The sequence below is a fragment of the Nyctibius grandis genome, chromosome 15, assembly GCF_013368605.1.
Source record: "Nyctibius grandis isolate bNycGra1 chromosome 15, bNycGra1.pri, whole genome shotgun sequence".
In the NCBI taxonomy this organism is placed as follows: Eukaryota; Metazoa; Chordata; class Aves; order Nyctibiiformes; family Nyctibiidae; genus Nyctibius; species Nyctibius grandis.
This window is the reverse complement of record NC_090672.1, coordinates 1,312,949-1,332,300: the sequence shown is the minus strand read 5'-3', so window position 1 is coordinate 1,332,300 and position 19,352 is coordinate 1,312,949. Positions and strand designations below refer to the sequence as shown.

The window sequence follows — 19,352 nt, the reverse complement described above, 5'->3', positions numbered from 1 at the left end:
CATGAATGTAGCAGGTTGCAAAGCTACAACAAACAGGGATTCTTCTTCACACACTGCCTCATTTCACAGGGTAACTTCCTGCTGCAGGAGGTTACAGATGATAAAATTCACAGCAGTTCAGAAAAGCAACTGAACTTTGTTGAGAGAAAAAAAAAATCCATCCATGTCTTTAAATACAAAGGCACAACCTCTGTCTCTAAAAGAGCTTGAGCTATAAATCGTTAGAGACAAGGAGTGTATTTGGGGGAAGTTTCCCTATTTCCTTACCCTGTTTTTAATCTCACCAGCTACTGGGCACTGTTGGCAGACGCATGGTGGGCTCCTGGATCTCTGGTCCTTTCCAGCACAGCCATTCTCCTCTTCTCAAAATACTCACTTTTTAAGTGCCCACTTAAAATTCTGTGGATACTGCTGGGCCAAAATGTATCCTTAAATACTTCACATAATAAAGACTAAACTGCTGAGTCAGGGACTCTTAATAAGAACTCCTAAATGCCCATTCTAAGCTACACAAAAACCTCTCTGCATAGAAATTATCTAACAGAACTATGGTGCTGAGAAGAACACAAGAGATCACATAATCCACCACACACAACAGCCTTCACTACTACATCTCTGTAAATACTTCTTTGTAAGCATCCAAGACCCATGACATCCTTCAGTTACAACTACTCAAATAAATCCCAATGCATTGTCCTGCAGAGCCCTGGCAACTGAGCAGCTATTCAGAGCAGGGAACACATGTTAATTCAAAACTTATATCCAAAACTCCTCCTTTTTGTAACCTTGAAACTACTTCCCCATGACTACCCCTGCCAGGCAACCTGAATTACTTTTTTTTTTTTTTTAAACAGAGTGCACTCAAAAGAGCAATGCATTTAGAAACAGAGCAAGTATCTCACAGCATTACTGCAGCTTTACTGATGGCTAATACCAAAATCAACCAAGTAAGCACAAAGCCCTAGCAGAGATTAGATTAGCTGGATCAGGACGAACAGACAGATGTCCTATCTAACACCACACAGCAGGTCCGAGGAGCATCAGCTCGTGGGATGTCAATGGTACCAAGTCCATATAATTGTTTCCACTTTACACACTCAGCCGTACCAGTTCGCAGCAGAGACCAGGAGATGGAAGACGTAGGGGATGTGATGGAGCTGGCATGCACTATGGGCCCCCTTCTCTTGCTCCTGTATTAGCCTATTTGTTACAAGTGTGAAATGATAAAGCCCAGCCAAGACAAGAGAAACCTGCTTTGGTCAGCACAGGTCCCACGGAGAGGAGGCAGGAGTAGCTCTTACCTGTGTGTGACATGGTCCACGAGATGCTGCTTGAACACCAAGCTCCACCTTTTAATCACGTTCAGCAAGGACGCCTTGAAAGGCCGAGCATCAACTCTCATCCAGCTCTGGAAGACGCTGACGGGCTCAATGCGATTCACCTCCTCATAGATCTTCTCATAGGAGTCAATCTGCTCTCTGAACTGCTGCAGTGTGGGAGGCGTCTCGGGGATCCCGTCCTCCGCATGGGCCTCAATTTCTGCAGTGGTGAGAATGCGCCCATAGAGGAGGAACTGGCGGCAGAACTCCCTTCTGTCATCCCCATAGAGGTAGGAGTAGTGGTCGAAGGCACTGCGGTAATCGCAGCAGGCCGCCATCACGGCCTGCACACGTCCCATTATGTCATGGCGCATGTCAGCCAGATCAGCCATGTCCTCCATGTCAGCCTAGGAGAGGGAAGTAGAGGAGAGTGCAGTGATGAGGGAGCAGCGTGGTACCTCCTCACCACCACACAGCACGAGGGAGCTCCACAGCCACAGACCTGGTAGTGGGGGAAGCCGCTGTGCTCAGCCAGCCTGGGCACCAACGATGAGATCCGGTAGATGTCATTGAGAAGACTTTCCACCATGTCGTAGAAGCCATCGTTTGTGCCAGGGTCCAAGGAGGGACGAAATACCAAATCTGGGATCACCAAATCCAGCTGCACCTCAAACAGGGGGGCAAGACCTGCCTTGGGATCTGTAGGGAAGAATGAAGATGGCAGGATCCTTTTTCAAGAGGATAAAAGTGATCTTGAGCCACCACTAACATCCCACCACAAGATGCACACGTGCCCCACAGGGACACCAGACAAGTGTGATTGCAGACACCTACTCACTGGATCCAGTGACATTATGTCTGCACACAACACAGAGGAGACGCTGGCAAACTAGTACATCTTCTGCTACTCACAGGAGATACTGGAGAACAGATGAGACACAAGTGATTTAAGGACCAGAAAAGTGGTATGGAGGGAAGCCTTAAAGAGACCAGGCTCTTTAGCTAATCAAAAGGGAGTCTGAGAGCTAAACAATCACTGTGCATAAGAACTTGCAGAGGAGAAAAACAACAGGAACCAAGAGGCTCTTTAGTTTGGCGGAAAAAGGCATGAAAAAAAACCCAGCAACTGGAAACTGAAGCCAAATGCAAATATGAAAATATGTGCATGTTTTTAACAAGATGGTGAAGAACTGGATTCTATTCTCCAACTGAGTGTGCTGCCACATCCAGGAGGGAAACGTTCCTGGAGATGTGTTTTAGCTGGACACAAGCTGCTCCCAGCAGAGTGAGTGAACCTCCAAGGTACCTTAGGCAGGAGGTCTGATTTAGTGACTCTTGAATCCATCTCATCTCTTCACTGGACTAATGCTCAGGGACTGAGGCTTTTCTTTCACGCCTTTCATCAGCAGAACCGGCTCTTGAGACTCTCCATAAATGAAAGACAGTGTCACTCTGATGCTTTGTGCATGTGAGGGTGGGAGATGGCAGATGCCCAAGCATAGACTTGGGATGACACCTCAGTTTCGTCTGTTCATTAATCCCTGCAAATGGTGCATAGTCCTCTCCATCCCTCTGCCTTGAGCAATGCTTTGCTCCAGTGACTAGGGAATGGAGTCACCCACCCTGCCTGGAGGCTCCCCAGCAGCAGTAGACAGCACAAGAGGCACAGCAGAAAGGCAGGAAGAAGAGAGCAATTCTTAGGCATGAGGGAGAGCACAAAACAGAAGCCTCCCTTTGGTGAGACTGAGGCAGCCACCACAACTAGGGGAGAGGAACCAGCTGTCACCTGTGTTTTCCAGGAGGTATTTGAGTGAGCACTCAATGGCAGCGAAGAATCCATCCAGGACTATCTCATCCACGTAATCCACATAGGCCTTCCAGATGTCAGATGCTGGGTCTGCAAGTAAGAGGCTCTGGTTTTCCTAGAAGAAAAAGAAAACGCCTTCAAATACAGCAGTGCTGAGTCTGTCCTACAACAGAGCTGCCCACAACTACGGACTGATGCCAGTGAGCATATGAGTACCAGCCTCGTGAAGGGATGGGAAACGAGACAGACAGATGTTGCTGCTGGTGGCATGGCCACGATTTGCTCCTTCTGTCAAGGACTTTGTCATCTGAAACAACTCAAAATAACTGCAAGGCAAAAACGGAGTGCAGAAGACACTTAGCATCTCTGTGACATGTCCTTCTCCCTCTTCTCTGAGGCCACAGGGATTGAGGCTGCTTTGCACACCTGGGACAGGAAGCACTCAGGGGTCTCGAAGCTCATCCCAATGCATGAAGAACCAGACCTGGTGGCCTGTATAATGTTACCTTGAGTGGATGAGGCCTTCACAGTGGACTTCTTACACCTCTGTCCTACAAACTGTCACCTCAAGACCAGAGAATTTTTAAATTCAAGAAAAGGCTTTTAAATAAACCACATAAAAACAGATAAAGATTGGGATTAGAAGACAAAGGGTTGGCTAACAACCTCCCTCCTCAGTTTATTGTGTGTTCTCTTCCTTCAGGCAAGCTCCCAGTCAGGAAATTCAGGATTTTCTAGGTCACAGCAGACCAGACTCCTGGGTTTCCTCTTTCCATTCCCAGAAGGCCAGGCTGCATACCTGCTCCCTGCACCTCCGAGCAGCCTCCCAGGCTCTGCTGTGATCCTGTCTCCTGCCTTCTCCTAAGCCTGCCAGGGGTTCTCAACACAGGCACGGTCTCAAAAAAATAAGGTCCAGCTTGTGGTGAGCAGAAATCAACACACACTGCCTGTTGCTGGGGGGGTCGATATTGGCAGCATTTCATGTAGGGGGGCACGGGAGAGGGTGCCATTCCCAGCACTGACATGGCAGCTTGGCACACATGAGATAGAGTGGCACTGCCAGTTGGTTGGGCTTGAGCCAACCCAAAGTTGCTGCTCTCCAACTTGACACGTCATAGGTGGGTGCCTAAACTCTTGGCAGAGCAAGCCAGGGCTCTGGCCCCTTGCAGATTCACCCTGGCCACGTTTTGCTGACAACAGAGAAAGGGGAACTTCACAGGAATTAACTCTGTGGGCACACCCGTCTGAAAGCACCACCGTCTCTTCACCATTCCCTGTCCTTGCGTTTGATAACGTCCCCTTGTTACTGGTGTTTTACTGAGCCTTTACTCCAGATGCCTCATCCTGGTGAAATAAGGGCAATGAAATCCAGCAGCCAGCTGTCCCGCCTTTGCCTCTTGCTGCACGTACCCAAACCCTCTATGTGCTTCTCAGCCTCAAGACTCACCTGCCCCCAAGAAGACTTGAACAACCAGGGGAAGCCCAGCAGACAAGCTCTTGACCTCTCTGCTGCTGCTCCTCCAGGCTTGACCAGCACAGCAGGACGGAGGCATGGGGATACCTCATTTTGGGCCATGGTGCCTTTCCCTCCCCAGGACCTTCATGCTGCTTTGCAGTTGGTCCTGCCCCTGTAAGCAGCATTGGCAGTGCCACCACAACAGTGGTGCCACCAGCCCTCCTGCCACGACCACAACCCCATATTCTCCTTGGCCAATCTAGGAAGTGCCCTGGTCTTTTGGGTGGTAGCTGGAGGTGGCTGAGCCTGTTACAGCTGTGGCTGCAGAACAACACGGGCACAGTAAAATCCTCACCACGGGTTCAGTGCACAGAGAAGGGGGTTAGCAGTCCAGGGCTGGCTGCAGACAGCAAGGCAAGGTGAGCAACAAGAGCTCAGTGTCCCAGAGAGGGTCAGCCAGTTCTCCCCAGAGTCCAAGGCCAGATGGTAACCCTCAGGAGAGGGCTGGATCTAAAATTCACCTCCCACCAGGCCAATGTGCTGTCCCTGACATGCATAGCACCTCGCTCCAGGCAGGCGAGGAGCAGAGCTTTGGGCTTTCCCCTGGCCTGCAAAGAGGACTCAGCTCTGGCACAGGCACTGGAAAGGACCGAGGTTTCAGGCAGCAGCTTTTCTCCTCTCACTCAGCTTCTCCCTGGACTGTCAGCGTCACCTCCTGCTCCCGCAGGGAGACAACAAGTCTGAAACAGAAAGGCCAGCCACAGCCAGCTGCCTCTCTATTTTCAGGTAAATATTTCGGAGGAGGATTTTTCCTCTCACCAGGGCCCCAGAACCTGATGCTCGACTCCCCTCTAGTGGCTCCGCAACAGCCAGGACTGCCGGAGCCAGGCTCCTTCGCTGCGGCTGCTCCCCTTCCTGCCCCAAACTGGGTCCCCAGTGGTGCCCAGCGGGCAGCCCCGCACCGCACAGCCACACCAGCTCACTCATCAAAGCTACTGCTAATTAACACTGGGTTAGATTTTCAAATAAGATAAGAGAGTTAATTTTAAGGTGAAACAGCTCTGGACGTTTTCACCAGAGCGCAGAGACACAGAGAGCCTATGAAGAGCCAACAAACCCCTGGGGAAGGTCCCCCTCACCTTCACCAGTGCGTGAATCCTCAGCCCCGATGCTCTGATGAGGCTGTAGCACCTTTCCAGACGGTCCTGACAGTCCTCTAGGCTTAGCAGTGATTCTCTTTTACCATCTTTCCTCTCAAATATGGGCAATACCCATGATTGCATGATGGTCTGGATCTCCTCAACATTGTTTTTGGCTTTCTGTATCCTCCGCTCGAGGTCATGGACACCATCCATCATCATGGAGATTTGATCCCAGACACCTGGTAAAAAATGAGATGTTTGACTACATATTTTCAGAGCTGTTGGGCCAAGGTCTCATACATCCTTAAGGCCAGCCTCTAATTTCTCGTGTGGTCTCATGTATTTCTCACAGATCATTAACACAAGAGACTTAGCACCTCGACCAACAGAGTCACTTCTAGCTCCCTCCTACCCCAACATGCCACAACACACAGTTGCAGCCTCTGCTTTCTGCCAGGAGTATCAGCACCATGGGGATGGTCTGACAGTTCTTGCTTCCCTCTACCCAGTTCTGATCTCTCGCTTTCTGTTACTGGAAAGGGCAGCACAGGCAGGATGAGTACCACAGGCTGAGGTCCCTGCCACCATCACTAGAGCAGGGACCTCACACCTGTAGCCCTAAGACATGGGCTGTGCCAGCCCCAGGTACCAGCGAGGGCTGCGTTTAGATGCAGGGAACTTAGGGTTAATCTGCAGGAAGATCCCTTCATCTTTATTGTGCAAAGGGGAATGAGTTTTTCAGCATGAGGACTTCTGCTTTCCATGTTCCCAAGGGAGGACACTTGTTCCTGTTCATACCACAAACCTGATGACAGAAATATATATTCCACTTGCGAGCAGTTTGCTTTTACCAAGAGAAAACAAATTGTTTTTCTCTGCGCTGCTTTGCAGTTAAAACTGATCAAGCAAGAACATTGGTTAAATCATCCCAGTCAGGGTGCACAAAACCCACCTCTAGCTGCAGTATTTCATCCTTCTGGAAAAGATAATGAGGTGGCTCTGGCTCTCGCTGGGACAAGTCCATCCCAGTGTCAGATGGCTGAGCCAAGGGTTCCCACTCCCTGCACAACTGGGTGAGAAAGCAGTGCCTCGGGGACACAGGCATGCAGCCACACAACGGGCCGCTTGGGCTGGCACAGCAGGGGCCAGCACAGGCAGTGACGAGATGCTTCAACCCCAGCCTTGCCAGTTCTTGCAAACCCAAATCTTGCCATCTCCTTGGCAGCACTGCCTACTGGGCAGCCTCTCCTCCCAAAAAGCCCAGGCTGAACCTGAAGGGAGCAGGATCCTGTCCACAACCCCAGCAGATCAAGGGAATGTGGAAAGAAGCAGGCAAGCTGGGGGCTGCCTTTCATCTTCCCAATGCTGGCTCTGCTGGAGGGTCACCTGCCCTGCTGGGAACTGCAGTTGGGAACCAGGTGACAGAGGTTGGGCACATGGGGGAAGCTGATGGCACCCAAGTGTGTGAGCTCTTCCCCCCTAATGCAGAGCTAGCTCACCCTCCGTCTTCCAAGTCAGTGTTTCCTCTGCCTCTTTCAGCTTCAAGTCAATATCCCGCAGCTGCCCCTGTATTAGAGGGTATTCGACCTCCAGGACTGTCTTCAAGACCTTGTTGTATCTGTTCACCATCAGCTCCAAGCTGGCCACCATCTGCCGGTATGATTCCTTGGAGGAATAGATTTCTGCTGCCGTTGGCGGGATGGTTCCCATCTGGCTGCCAGACAGGTAGCTCACCTCCCTCAGCACCAAAACCAGCTGGAGAAACAAGGCAGAGAGCTGAACATGGGACAATCCTCCACATTTACCTGGCAGACACTCTCCAATCAGTTCTGAGTGTCTTAGGGGTTTCCTGCTGTTTTATTCACAAAGCAGCATGCTCTGAAAAGGACCCGGACACCTCCTAGTCCATACGATCTGTCTCCCATTGATCTTTGCCTCTGGTTTTCTTCCCAACCAAAGACAGACAGCTCTGTTAACTACCCAGCCAGCAAACTCTACGCAGCCTCTAAAAGCCATGACGATCTCTGGTCCTCTCAGTTATCCTCATCAATAGTCTTTCAGCAATACCATGCCTGCAAGTGGAGCTTAGCAGTTATTTAAGTGAAAGATAAAATGGCTCCAGTTCTGTTGGTTTGCTGGGCTGACTGGCATTAAAAAAAAAAATAAAAAAATAAAAAAAGAAATACCATGGCCCCAAACCCAGTGACTCAAATCCTCCCGTGGCCACTCTCCACCAAAGACTTCTGCTGGAGACTTCTCCCAGCCCAACCAAACGCACTCAGTGCCAGCACAGGTTTGAGTTGCGATGGGACCAGATTGAGGGGGATTATTAAATTATAAATCCAAGTATAAATGAGTCCCTGCAACAAAGGGAGCAGTGAGGTCTTGAAGTGTGATATATCACTTCCAAGACTGAAAATCTTTGCTCAGTTTAGTGGCTAGAGGTACAGTGCTCCTGGAACTGCACATGTTGGCAGGGTGATGGAAATTCGGTAGGTTATATGAGCAACAGCAGTGGTGAGGGTCACTCCCGGCTGAGCTTGGGGTGCAGCTCCATAAAAATCACCTTTCCCTTAGGCTGGCAGATTGTATCATCCCTTTCTGTGAAGACACGGGGAAGAAATCGCTCTCTGATCCTACCCCACTCATGCCCTTTGGTCCCAGTTTCCTGCCTCAATTTTGGACAGGAAAACTGAGAAGATGCAGGTATGAAAAGAAGCAGGTGAAGCCACAAGCACAGGGACTGCACGGCCAAGAGCCTTTGTCACTGCCCTGGGTGACAGGCAGCAGTTACCAAAACCTCTCCATCACTGCCTGACGTTAGCCAGGGGTACTCTGGAAAGGTGGACAAAAAAGGATGGGGTGGGAGGAAAGGGAAAACGAGGAGACTGAGGGAGCAAGAGGGCAAGTGAGATAGAACCAAGCTCCCCTCCATTCTTTGCACTGGAACGTCTGGGACATCCCCACCATGGGGTCAAGCTGTCTTCCCCTCTTTCCCTCTCCTTCGTGGAAGGTGAGCTCTGGAAGACTCTTCCATGCTGAAGGGTTGCGAATACATCCTCCCTGTAGGCAAAATGAGGTGCTCCTATCTATTCTGGAGGGCATGAAGGGGCTGCTAAGCAGGCAGTTGAGGACATCAGGCAGTCCTCAGTATGGAAAGCTGAGAAAGAACGGTGCAGAAGCACTCAGACTGGTAAAAGAGCTGAGGACAGGTATGCTCAGCACATCACAGGCTCCAAATCCTGTCACCAGAGTGAAGCAGAAAATATCCCCTGAGGCCATGTGGCTCCCACCTTAGCAAGGAACTTCCAAGTAGATGGACAAATCCTTTGACTGAGGGCCAAGCTTGAATTAGCTCTAAAACCTAAACACTTTCCTTTAACAGCAGCAGTGCCCAGGGGACAGGGGAAGGTTTTGATGCCAACATTTCCCAGGCCCCTGCAACTTGGCACCCCACCAGTAAATGGCACTTTTACAGTTGACAGACCCTGGCTCCCACCAGGCCCCAGAAGCTTTCAATCCACCTACGCACACATCTATGCACTTCAAGCTGGCTTGAAGCCCTGCTTCTACTTTGAGTGAGGTGGATGGTCAATCCTCCCTGTGCTGGAGACAGGCTTTAGGGGAGCCCTAGGAGACAGAGAAAAGATTTTAAATCTGTCATAAGCCTCACAGAATCGTTTTGGTTGGAAAGGACCTTTAAGATCATCGAGTCCAACTATTAACCTAACACTACCAAATCAACCACTAACCCATGTCCCTCAGCACCACATCTACACAGCTTTTAAATACCTCCAGGGACGGTGACTCCATCACTGCCCTGGGCAGCCTGTTCCAATGCTTGACAACCCTTTCCATGAAGAAATTTTTCCTGATATTCAATCTAAACCTCCCCTGGCACAACTTGAGGCCATTTCCTCTCGTCCTATCACTTGTTACCTGGGAGAAGAGACTGACACCCTCCTCACTACGACCTCCTTTCAGGTACTGGTAGACAGTGATAAGGTCTCCCCTGAGCCTCCTTTTCTCCTCCTTTTCTCTCATGCACCGCAATAAAGGAAATCCAACAGTCACAACACTGGGGTAACAAAATAAACCTTTCCTGAGGTTGTTATACCCTTTCAGATTTCAGGTACATATGATGATGTCCAAATCTGGTCTGAAGATGCTGACACTAGTTAAATGTCTGGCTACTCAGGGACTTTCTGCCACTGGCTTTAAACAGAATTTGCTCTGCTTAAACTGTAATCCTGGTATTTTACCAGATAGACAGAGCCCACAAAGAGGATAGTAAATTCATGTTACCCATCACAGAGGGGGTTCCACAGACCTCAGCAGAACAGATCTAGTACCAACCCCACCACACCTCCCGCACACAGCGGGGCACAGTTTGGAGACACGCCTGCAGGCAGGCAAGCTAACTGGCAGCAGTTTTTACCTGGGGATCAAAATTGACTGCAATCAGTTTGGTTTCTGGATCTCGACGGATGAGCGGTTGAGTAAGGTTGTACTGGGATTTTTCAGAGACTGTCTGGGACCAGTCTGCATAGACCTTTTCCTGATACCTGCCAGAAAAAAAAAAAACCAAACCAAACATCCACCGTGTAGCTACCAAGCCAGCAGACCAAGGCATATAGCCAAATAAAAGCCAAGTGCACTTCTGAAGACTGAAGAACATGAAGGAATATTAAAAACCCACCCATGTCATCCCTATAAACAACATTGCTTCAAAGACAACCACATGAAAACCAGTGGCAGCATCAAGTCAGGAGGACAGAGATCTCTCAAGCACCATTTTTAGCAGAGGATTCAGTTTTGGAGACAGACTTGCAAAAGCATTTAGCCTAAAGTAATAGATAGGAAGCTACTAGGCATTTCCAAACTGTCTAAGCAGGACAAGCGCCTAAATCCATTCGAATGCAGGATGGATGGATGGATGCAGTTGCCCTCACTTCTCTCAAAGTCACTGCAGAGAGGCCATCAGCCTCAGGGAAATTCAGCTCTTTGAGAGTTCAGTGACACCACTGGGGACAGAAACACGGAGGGCTGAATAGGGGTCCCAGCATCTCACATGTCACGGACAGTCCCAGCCACCCAAGCAATAAAGTCTCTTCTGAGTCATGTTGTCACCTGAGCACTTTGGGAAATGTCACCCAGAAAACAACATCTCTGTTGAAGTCACCCAGGATCCTCTGTTGGTCTGCTCCCTTCTGAAAGGCTGTACTGTAATCATTCAGCCTTTGCTTTCGTAATCAGGAACAGGGCCCCCTCCAACTGCCCTGCAGTACCCAGCAGCCAGATATCTCAGCTCCCCTCATCGCTGATGGAGAGTAGGCCCTACAGAGACATCTTCTTCCTGGGGAGGTGGCTCTTCCCAAGGGAAATCCCAGAATGAACAGTTCAGATTTAACATCAAATGTTAAGATATTAAGTCAGGGGCAGAGAATCCCACTCCGAGTTGTGGAATATTCACATTACAGCCACTGTAAATACACTCTGTGGATGGGCACAAGTGGATTGAGACTTCCAGTCAGCCCAGGTTTTCCACCACAGCAGTTTCTACATCCAGCAGAAGCTAGATTCAACATTTCTGCAGTTCGTTCAACATGTCAACATTTCTACTAGGCTGCACGGCTCCGATTCCTCCCATGCAAACTTCCCATTTCAAGATATCACAGAAAGGCTGTGGTATATGGCAATAGGATTCCGCCTCCTCTCTCATCAGAAAACTCCTTCTGGCTTAGAAAGGGACATTTCCCAGGCCCTGGGCTAGCAGACATGCTGGAAGGTGGCTTAGAGGAGAAGAATGTTTTTTCATACAGTTACAGCCTTGCCTGAGCCACCACTTACCTGTCAAGCAGCTGGATCATTTCTTCATACTTCTCTACCACCCTTCTTCCTTCGGGAGAGTCCAGGCAGCTGGCAGCACAACAGACAAGCTCAGCATTACACTTAGCTCTGTGAGGCTGTAGTCTGTATTTACCCCTTCCCAAGATCTCCCACCAGTTTGTAAGCAGCCTCTAATTGACTGGGGACCTTGGATTTCACCCCCACCACATCACTGAAAATCATTTTGCTGCACAAAGGCTATCCAAGCCCCAGTGCGCTCACAGCAACCCGCAAAATGGGAACCACGCACTGGGGGAAGAAGGGCTCAGTGCTGCTGGGGGAAGTTTCACACTCCCTATCTGCACGGAGATGGCAACCTCCACTTACGTGCCAGCACTGCCTAAGATCAAAGAGGCTCAGGAGGAAGCAGCATGTGGTTCCTGCTAGATGCAGCTCTTTGCGATGTCACATTTGTGCCCCCCAAACCACAGGGGTTAAGAGCAAAGGCATCCCAGAGAGTGGGGGGCAGAGCCCTGGTCATGCTGTCCGGGCTGTAAAACTGCCTGTGAACCCAGGGAGGCGGTCATCCAGAGTAATTCTGATAAGGCCATCTTTTCCCCACTGTTTCATCTACAATATCCAAGTTTTCCTGAAAATGGTTGTTGATTTTGGAGGACATTTTGACAAAACCTGAATTAACCTAAACAAAACCCAGCAAAGGGAATGCCCGAGCAGTCACCACTGGGCAAGCACTGATCAAACCTTCTGGAAGTAAACCAGTTCCCTAAGCAAACCCCAGCAAAACCATCTTCATTCTCCCTTTTTAATCCTTTTTCCCTTTCAAGTTGCACGTAGGAAAGAGTGCCACGTCACTCCTGCTGCAGGGCATGATATTAAATGTTCTAAACAGAGGAAAGAAAATCAATGCAAAATGTAGATCTGGGTCCTTCTTCATAGTTTACAAAATTTGCCATTCAGATCCAAACCAGACGTGATAACTCGGGAACAATCCAAGAGCCTGTTTCACTGCACTGGTGTCTTTACCGCTGCAGAATAACTGTGCGCTTAAAGACACTTATTTAATGGCAATATGCAGTGAGAGAAGGCTACAAACATTGCACAGTGATGGCTTATTTCAGTCAAGCACATAAAAAAAGTGGATCCATTTACACAGAATCCCATCCAGCACAAGTGAAGATATTCCTGTGGGCTACAAGGTGCAGTCCCTGGAGCACCTTCAACTATCCTAAGCCCAACACTGCTTTGCTTACAGGGCTTTTAAATGCTGTCTCATACGGTGCCAAGAGATGTGGTAGCTGCGAGCGTGGGGCCACAATTCTCCAAGACCACCCATAATAACATGCATTCAGGTGATAAGTATTCCAGCACTAGTTTCTTTCCTTGATCTTGGGAGATTGTTCCTTTGTTTCATGTTGAGAAAGTTGTCTTCTGCCAGCGCCCAGACAAGTCTTCATCTGTTCACCAACCCAGAAACTCAGCTCCATCAATCCATCTTAGATGTGTCCAGTCCAGCACGTCTCTGCCCTTCACAGCCTGGATGATGCCAGAACCAGGGTTTGCAGCTGAGGCCTGGGCTGCTCCCAGGGAGGTCCTGGAGAACATGCTGAGTGGGATCGCAGTGGGAAAGGCTCCAATACCTCTTTCAATTGCAACCTAGGACTATATCTGAAAGCTGAATAGCCCACATACTATCCCACTGCGCCTCTTAACCACTTCAAAACAAATCCAGTTAATGAGTTTCTTAAAAAAATGATTGCAGGGAAGCTGAAAAACACCAGTGCAACCACTTCACACCTCTTTGACTGAGAATTATTTCCGCTATAACCATTGAATAATGTTCAACACAAAAAGAAAATCAGATTGATTAGAGAAAAGATATCAAGATGGTCATAAAGCAACTTAGCTGGAACAGACACGCACAGATGTGTGATGCGCCTGAAGTGGCCAAATGGCACCTGGATTCGTGCTCGCAGCCCCTGAGCCCAGCCCAGCGCTCCAGCTACCGGTGGCATGTTCTTGTGCACAGGGGGGGATCCTGGGGAGGGCACATTGAAATAGCATTTGACTGAACAGTGCACCTGTAACCCCAAAGATACACCAAAAGCAACTCAACTGCTCTGATTCCCAGCTTCCGCCCTTAAATCCAAGCATCTGCTACACTGGTATAGATCTGTGACCAGGGCAAGTCTCCTAGTGCCTCTGGACCTGAGATCAAAGGAAAAGCCCCGTATATGTTAGAAATAGGGCTGATACAGAAGCATCGTTTGCCTGGAATGCATTCCCTGCTCCCCACAAACACTGATGTAGGGATTTCTGACCAGCAGCTAGTTCTAACCATTTTATCTAACATCCACAGAACAACAGCCCCCACAAAATTCACAGCAAATGATGGACTCGTCCTCCATGAATCTCTCCATTCCCTTTGTTAACTGGCACTGGCTCCAGCAGTGCTGTCTCTTCTGGACTTGCCTGGTTCCAGTACAGTCTTTCTGAGGCAAGTAAACAAGTTGTTGTTCAAAAAGACACACTCTAATCCACATAATCTGATAGGAGCCTACACATTCCCTCCTGTGCCAACACTGATGGGAAATAATAAACCTGGAAAAGGCTGATTAAACCCTTGGTTACAAAGTCCCACTCGCATACTTTGCATTTAAAGCATTACAAGGGGAACGCAGTAAATTCACATTGGGGAGCACATGAGCGGGTTTGCAAGTCCCATGGGGTGTTCGAGGCAGCACACAAGAGTGGAGAGAAACCTTTTGTCACAGCCTTGCTAGGGGAAAAGCTCAGCATGTGTGTTCATTCCCAGTCACATATCATGTACACATATTTAAAAAAAGGATATATTTTCCCCCCAACAGATTATTTGCTTCAGTACTAAGCACAGAGCTTTCCCAGGCATTTCCATTTCCTCTAGGAGCTACAGAGGCTGAAAACATTTGCCATTTGGGAAGTTTTGTTTTCCTTAGAAAAAAGCAAATTATTTGCCTCCCAAAAATTAATCTAAATCCAATTTCCTGTAAAATCAATTTTACTCAGCACATGCCACCCACCGAGCTTCCGCTCTGCGTGGATGTGCCTGGAGTAGATCAGCCTCGCATGGTCCAAGGCACTGTTGAACATGCTGATAAGGACAGAGTATTTGTCAGCAACATCTGCAGCAATTACTGGTCGCTCCAAAAGGCTCCCGAACATGTCCAGCAACTGTGGAGGTAAAAAAACAGGGAAGGAAAGGGGAAAAATTCACAACCCCGACTTCTCCAGAGAGACCCACTGGGATCTTCCTCACTAGCCCAGATGCTTCATCTTCCTCACTGGACCAGATGTCTGCACCGATGGGCACTTTGGAAAAGAGAAATTTCTTTTCTTTACCCTGCTTTTCCAAGTAGTCCCTCCCTTTGTTACAGAGTTGCTCAGACTTTCTCTGCGGGTGAACCATATTCCAACTGTCATTCAAATGCTTCAAAATTTGCTATTTTTTTCAGAAAACGTAGGAAGATAAATACTATCACTTTCTGCAGTCTTTTCTATTGGTTTATATTGAAGTTTATAAGATTTATATTGAAACCTTTCAGAAAATACCATTTACTTCTTCTGTAAGATAGATTAATTGGTAAACCAAACAACCTTGTTTCTAGAAAACCTCAGTTTCCAAAGTTTAAATACATCCATGTATTAATGATATTAAGAAATTTATATTAACAATAACCACTTGGTTTTTCACAGCGGTTCTCACCAGGAAATCCTAGAAAAAGCATCATTTCCTCCAACTTACAGACAGAGACACAAGTAAAACTCCTTGTTCAACTCAGGCATCTGAAAGCATGATTTGAATAATTTCTTTGACTAGTCTAAAACTGAACAAAGGTCCATTCAGTTTGTGTCTTAATGGGAAGAGCAGAAATACTCCCCAAGCTTTCAGCAAACAAGTTGCTGCCAACTCCATGGCCTGACAGTTTGTGAGGGACCCACAAGCCTGAGTGTCACTAACCAAGACCAGCCCAAAAGCTACAAGTCTCGTTGTCCCACTGTCCATTCCCATTGGCAAACACCAGCCCCATGAGCCTGTGGCTACAGCACTGCCTGGGCTCCTCTGTGTGATTCTCACCGAGACAAACCATAGGGGCCCTGGTTTCCCTTCTACAAAAGAGAAGGGACGCGACAGACAAACCTTGAAGGCGTGCTCCAAGTCCGAGGCATCATCAAAAGCCTGGATGAAAACAGTGCCCAGACGCCGGTCAATGTCTTCTACTTTCTGCTGGAAATCAAAGGCGTCTTGCTCAAACTCCTGTGGGACGGCAAAACAGTGAGCCGTGAGGCTGCGAGATGGCACTGAGAAGGTACCCGTAACATCCTGATCCAGAGATCTTTCCTCTTTTTATTCACCATGAATTAAACCACTCCTCTGGCCAACCTTCAGCCATTGCAGTATGGCAAAGCCCCACAGAGCCCGAGGACATTTCTGTACTGTCCCACAGCTGAGATCATGGCCCTCCAGGATAGATCACTTGGTCCCGAGGGCTTTCCACAGTCCAACGAGTCTAACTTCAGCCTAGAGGCAAGACGGCCTATTTCCACACCCTCTCCCCCCAACTTGGCCTGAAGACTACACCATCATCCAGAAAACCCACAGACATATCCGCTGAGTTCCAAATCCAATCCATGTTCCAAAAGAAGCCTATGGTTTTGATTGTGAGTTGGCTGTAAGTGGGGCAACAACAAAGGCAGTTCCAAAACACTGGCACAGGTTGCCCAGACAGGTTGTGGAGTCTCCACCCTTGGACATATATTCAACCTTGGACATATTTAACCTGACTGGTCACAGTCTTGTTCTAGCTGAGCCTGCTCTGAGCAGGGGATGTGGACGAGGTGATCTCCAGAGGTCCTTTCCAGCCTCAACTGTTCTGTGTTTCTGCAATTTCCATCGTCTTCTGGCACAGCTTTTCTTGCTCCAATTGTAATAAATCCTTCGATTTATTATGAAGTCAAGCGTAAAATCTAGGTTTGTTTTCCTACAAGTGAAAGAGCCTAAATCAAAGACTGAACTTGACAAGCTTGGAGACTTCAGTCCTTCTGTCCTAGCTTGGACAAAGCCACTAAAAATTAGCCCATGTGTCTCTTTTCTGAAAGGACAAAGCATACGGCAACAGCTTTTGCCATTATCACTGCTGAGCTCCAGCAGAACCAGACGCCACGTTTTAGCTAAAAAAGAGGCTCTAGAAAGTAACGGAGGGTGCAAAACTCAAGCAGTGAAAGAAGAAACATGACTCAGAGTCACACAAAAGGCCATGGGGTCACTGAAACCAAGCCAGCTCCTGCAGAGCCACCATCATCGCTCTTTCTGTGCCCTCCCACCTGAAGGAGGGGTGACACAGAGCAAGTAGCTTTCCAGCAAGATCCTCCCAGGCAGCACTGGGGATGTGCCACCCACTGCAGAGATGTACCGGGAACTACAGGAAGCAAAGCAGAAGCCACCCATCACCACACCAGACAGGTCCTAGCACCCAAAGGAAAGGCACACCAGCCTGGTGTCCCACTGCCAGCCCAGCCATCCTTCACCCCAGCACAGCCCCCTGTGAAGGGAGCAAGGCAGGAGCCTGCTGGAGGGAGGACTTTGCCCCAGGATTACCTTCCACTTGGATGTCTGCCAGGAATGGCTGCCCCACAAGCAGTGTGAGACTGGAGCTCCTCACCACAGAGCTTCCCTATGGCCACTCCAGTTTTACCACTCCCTCCTCTAGATATGTGGACAGGCCTAACCATGTCCTGCTCAGCAGACACAGCAAACTGACCCCCACAGCAAACAGGACAAGCAGCAGAAGAAATAAAAGATCCTCTGAGATCAGACACAACCACGGGACACAGACGCCTTCAGAAATGCCATTCCCACCCTTCCTTCGTAGCTCACCCAGGCTATGCTGCTCAGTGTTAAAGCCAAGAGCAGGAGTTTCTGAATATAGAAGTAATGTAGTAAGGAGGCCCATGGCACGTCTGCTGTGCCCTGCTTGTATGACATATGCTGGTCTGAGCATCTGTGATCCGGATGGCCACTGAGCCATGACCCAGAGGGCTGGGAATATGCCTTTAATTAAATCACTACTGATAATAAAATACAGAGCCCTTGAATTCTGAGAGCACCAGATGTCATGCGTTCATCCTGACAAGAGCAAACACATCCCCAGAGACTACCTGATCTGGCCCTCATCAGGCAAGCTACACACCAAGAGCAGGAAAGCAAAGAGACGTGGATGCTGGTACAGCTCATACACACCAGCAAGCACCACGTACAGGGAAAGCTTGGGTAAAAGGCATGGAAATCCAGGTTTCCCAGCTGCACTGGTCTAAGGTCCTGAACTAGCAAGATATGCTAGATAAGACCTGCAAGAACTCCCAAATCTCTGCAGGAAAGGCCAGCGGCTCCCTGTTCCCTACAGTGATAGAACAGATAATAAAAGGAGGAAGAAGCTGGGAAGAAGACAGCAGGACTGCACATGAGCCAGGGCTCCATGGCAGAGGAAGCTGCTGCTTTGGAAACATGCACACGTTGCTGGTGTTCCCGCAGGCTGGTCCCACCTACCGTGTTGGTCAGGTCAAGACAGTCATAGGTTTGCTCTGCAAACACCTTGTACGCCTCCTGGAACTCCTCATACATGTACTGCACCTGCTGGCCCAGGGCCTTCCCTTTAATCCCGCCGAGCTCAATCTTTTCCAGCTTCATCAGGTCCAAGGCAGTTACCAGGAGATCCTAGAAGTTAAAGGAGGCACACACAGGTTAAGATGTTGACAAAAGAAGATGACGACAGTTGTCACAACATGGAGCTGCGCCTGCTGCCATGCTGAAGGACCTCTCCAAGCACACCACTAGTGCTCAAGCCGAATGGCACACATGAGAAGGAGGGACAGATCCTACCTGTTCCGGGCATCAACGGCCGCTCATAACATGTCCCTCCCTAGTGGAACCTGCTGCTGCCACTAGAAATACTATTTCAACTGTAAAATCGCTTTTAAGAGTATTTAGAGGACAGATCCAAAGCAACATCTGAGACCCTGATATGCCATCCAGCATAGCTAAGAATCCTAATTTTAGAGGTATTAACCAAGAAGAGACCTCTGATGTTTACAGGTACCTGAACTGTCCAAAGCTCCTGCTCAGTCAAACCTCCATGTGTCCAAGCGGGTGTTACTGACCCTGCCCAGCTGGCCTTCTCTGCTGAGATGCGGATATGGGTCCTTCCCTTCCCATCCTCTGCAGCCTGGCAGGGCCTGACCCCGCAGTGCCACCCCTCAGGAGAACGCCCCACTCACCAGGCTATGGCAGCAGCACTGCACGTCCCTGCCACCACCCCATCCCATCCACCTCTTTTGGTAGGGCTAAGCAAGGGCTGGTTGAACATCCGTTGTCTCAGAGGACCAGGAGAAACGTGCTGATCTCAAGCATGGGAATGTACTGGCGGCCATCCTGCCCGCACTGAGCTCAGGGGACAACCCCGACAGCAGAGCTAAGCGGGTACAGAGCTTCACTGCCAAAACAGGCGGCACTCAGCCAGGGGCTGCCGAATGGGTCACAGCCCAGGACACAGCCCATGGCCCAGGGCTTCCCATGCTACGCCGAGGCATCACCAGGCTTCGGTGCCATCCCGTGATGCTCCAGGCAGAGGCAGGGAGATGCCACACCCTTGCAGCTCCTGCCATGGTCGGGCTTATCAGGAACAGCTTCCAGCCAAGGGAACACCTGCTCGCAGGCCCCTGACGGCTAAACGACCGCTGCTTTGGGA

The 19,352-nt window shown here is 49.3% G+C and overlaps 1 protein-coding gene across 1 annotated transcript in view; it reads right to left on the bottom strand.

Moving 5' to 3' along the window:
• The window catches only part of DNAH9 (dynein axonemal heavy chain 9), a 207,577-nt gene that overhangs the window by 176,326 nt on the left and 11,899 nt on the right, over positions 1-19,352 (bottom strand). Inside the window, exons 7-17 of the mRNA XM_068413544.1 lie at positions 18,155-18,322; positions 15,749-15,865; positions 14,631-14,781; positions 13,495-13,609; positions 11,575-11,643; positions 10,163-10,289; positions 7,224-7,479; positions 5,722-5,963; positions 3,106-3,241; positions 1,822-2,018; positions 1,302-1,726 (exon numbers count right to left, since the gene is read on the bottom strand). Coding sequence (XP_068269645.1) covers positions 1,302-1,726; positions 1,822-2,018; positions 3,106-3,241; positions 5,722-5,963; positions 7,224-7,479; positions 10,163-10,289; positions 11,575-11,643; positions 13,495-13,609; positions 14,631-14,781; positions 15,749-15,865; positions 18,155-18,322 — 2,003 coding nt within the window. The remainder of the gene's footprint in view (positions 1-1,301; positions 1,727-1,821; positions 2,019-3,105; positions 3,242-5,721; positions 5,964-7,223; positions 7,480-10,162; positions 10,290-11,574; positions 11,644-13,494; positions 13,610-14,630; positions 14,782-15,748; positions 15,866-18,154; positions 18,323-19,352) is intronic.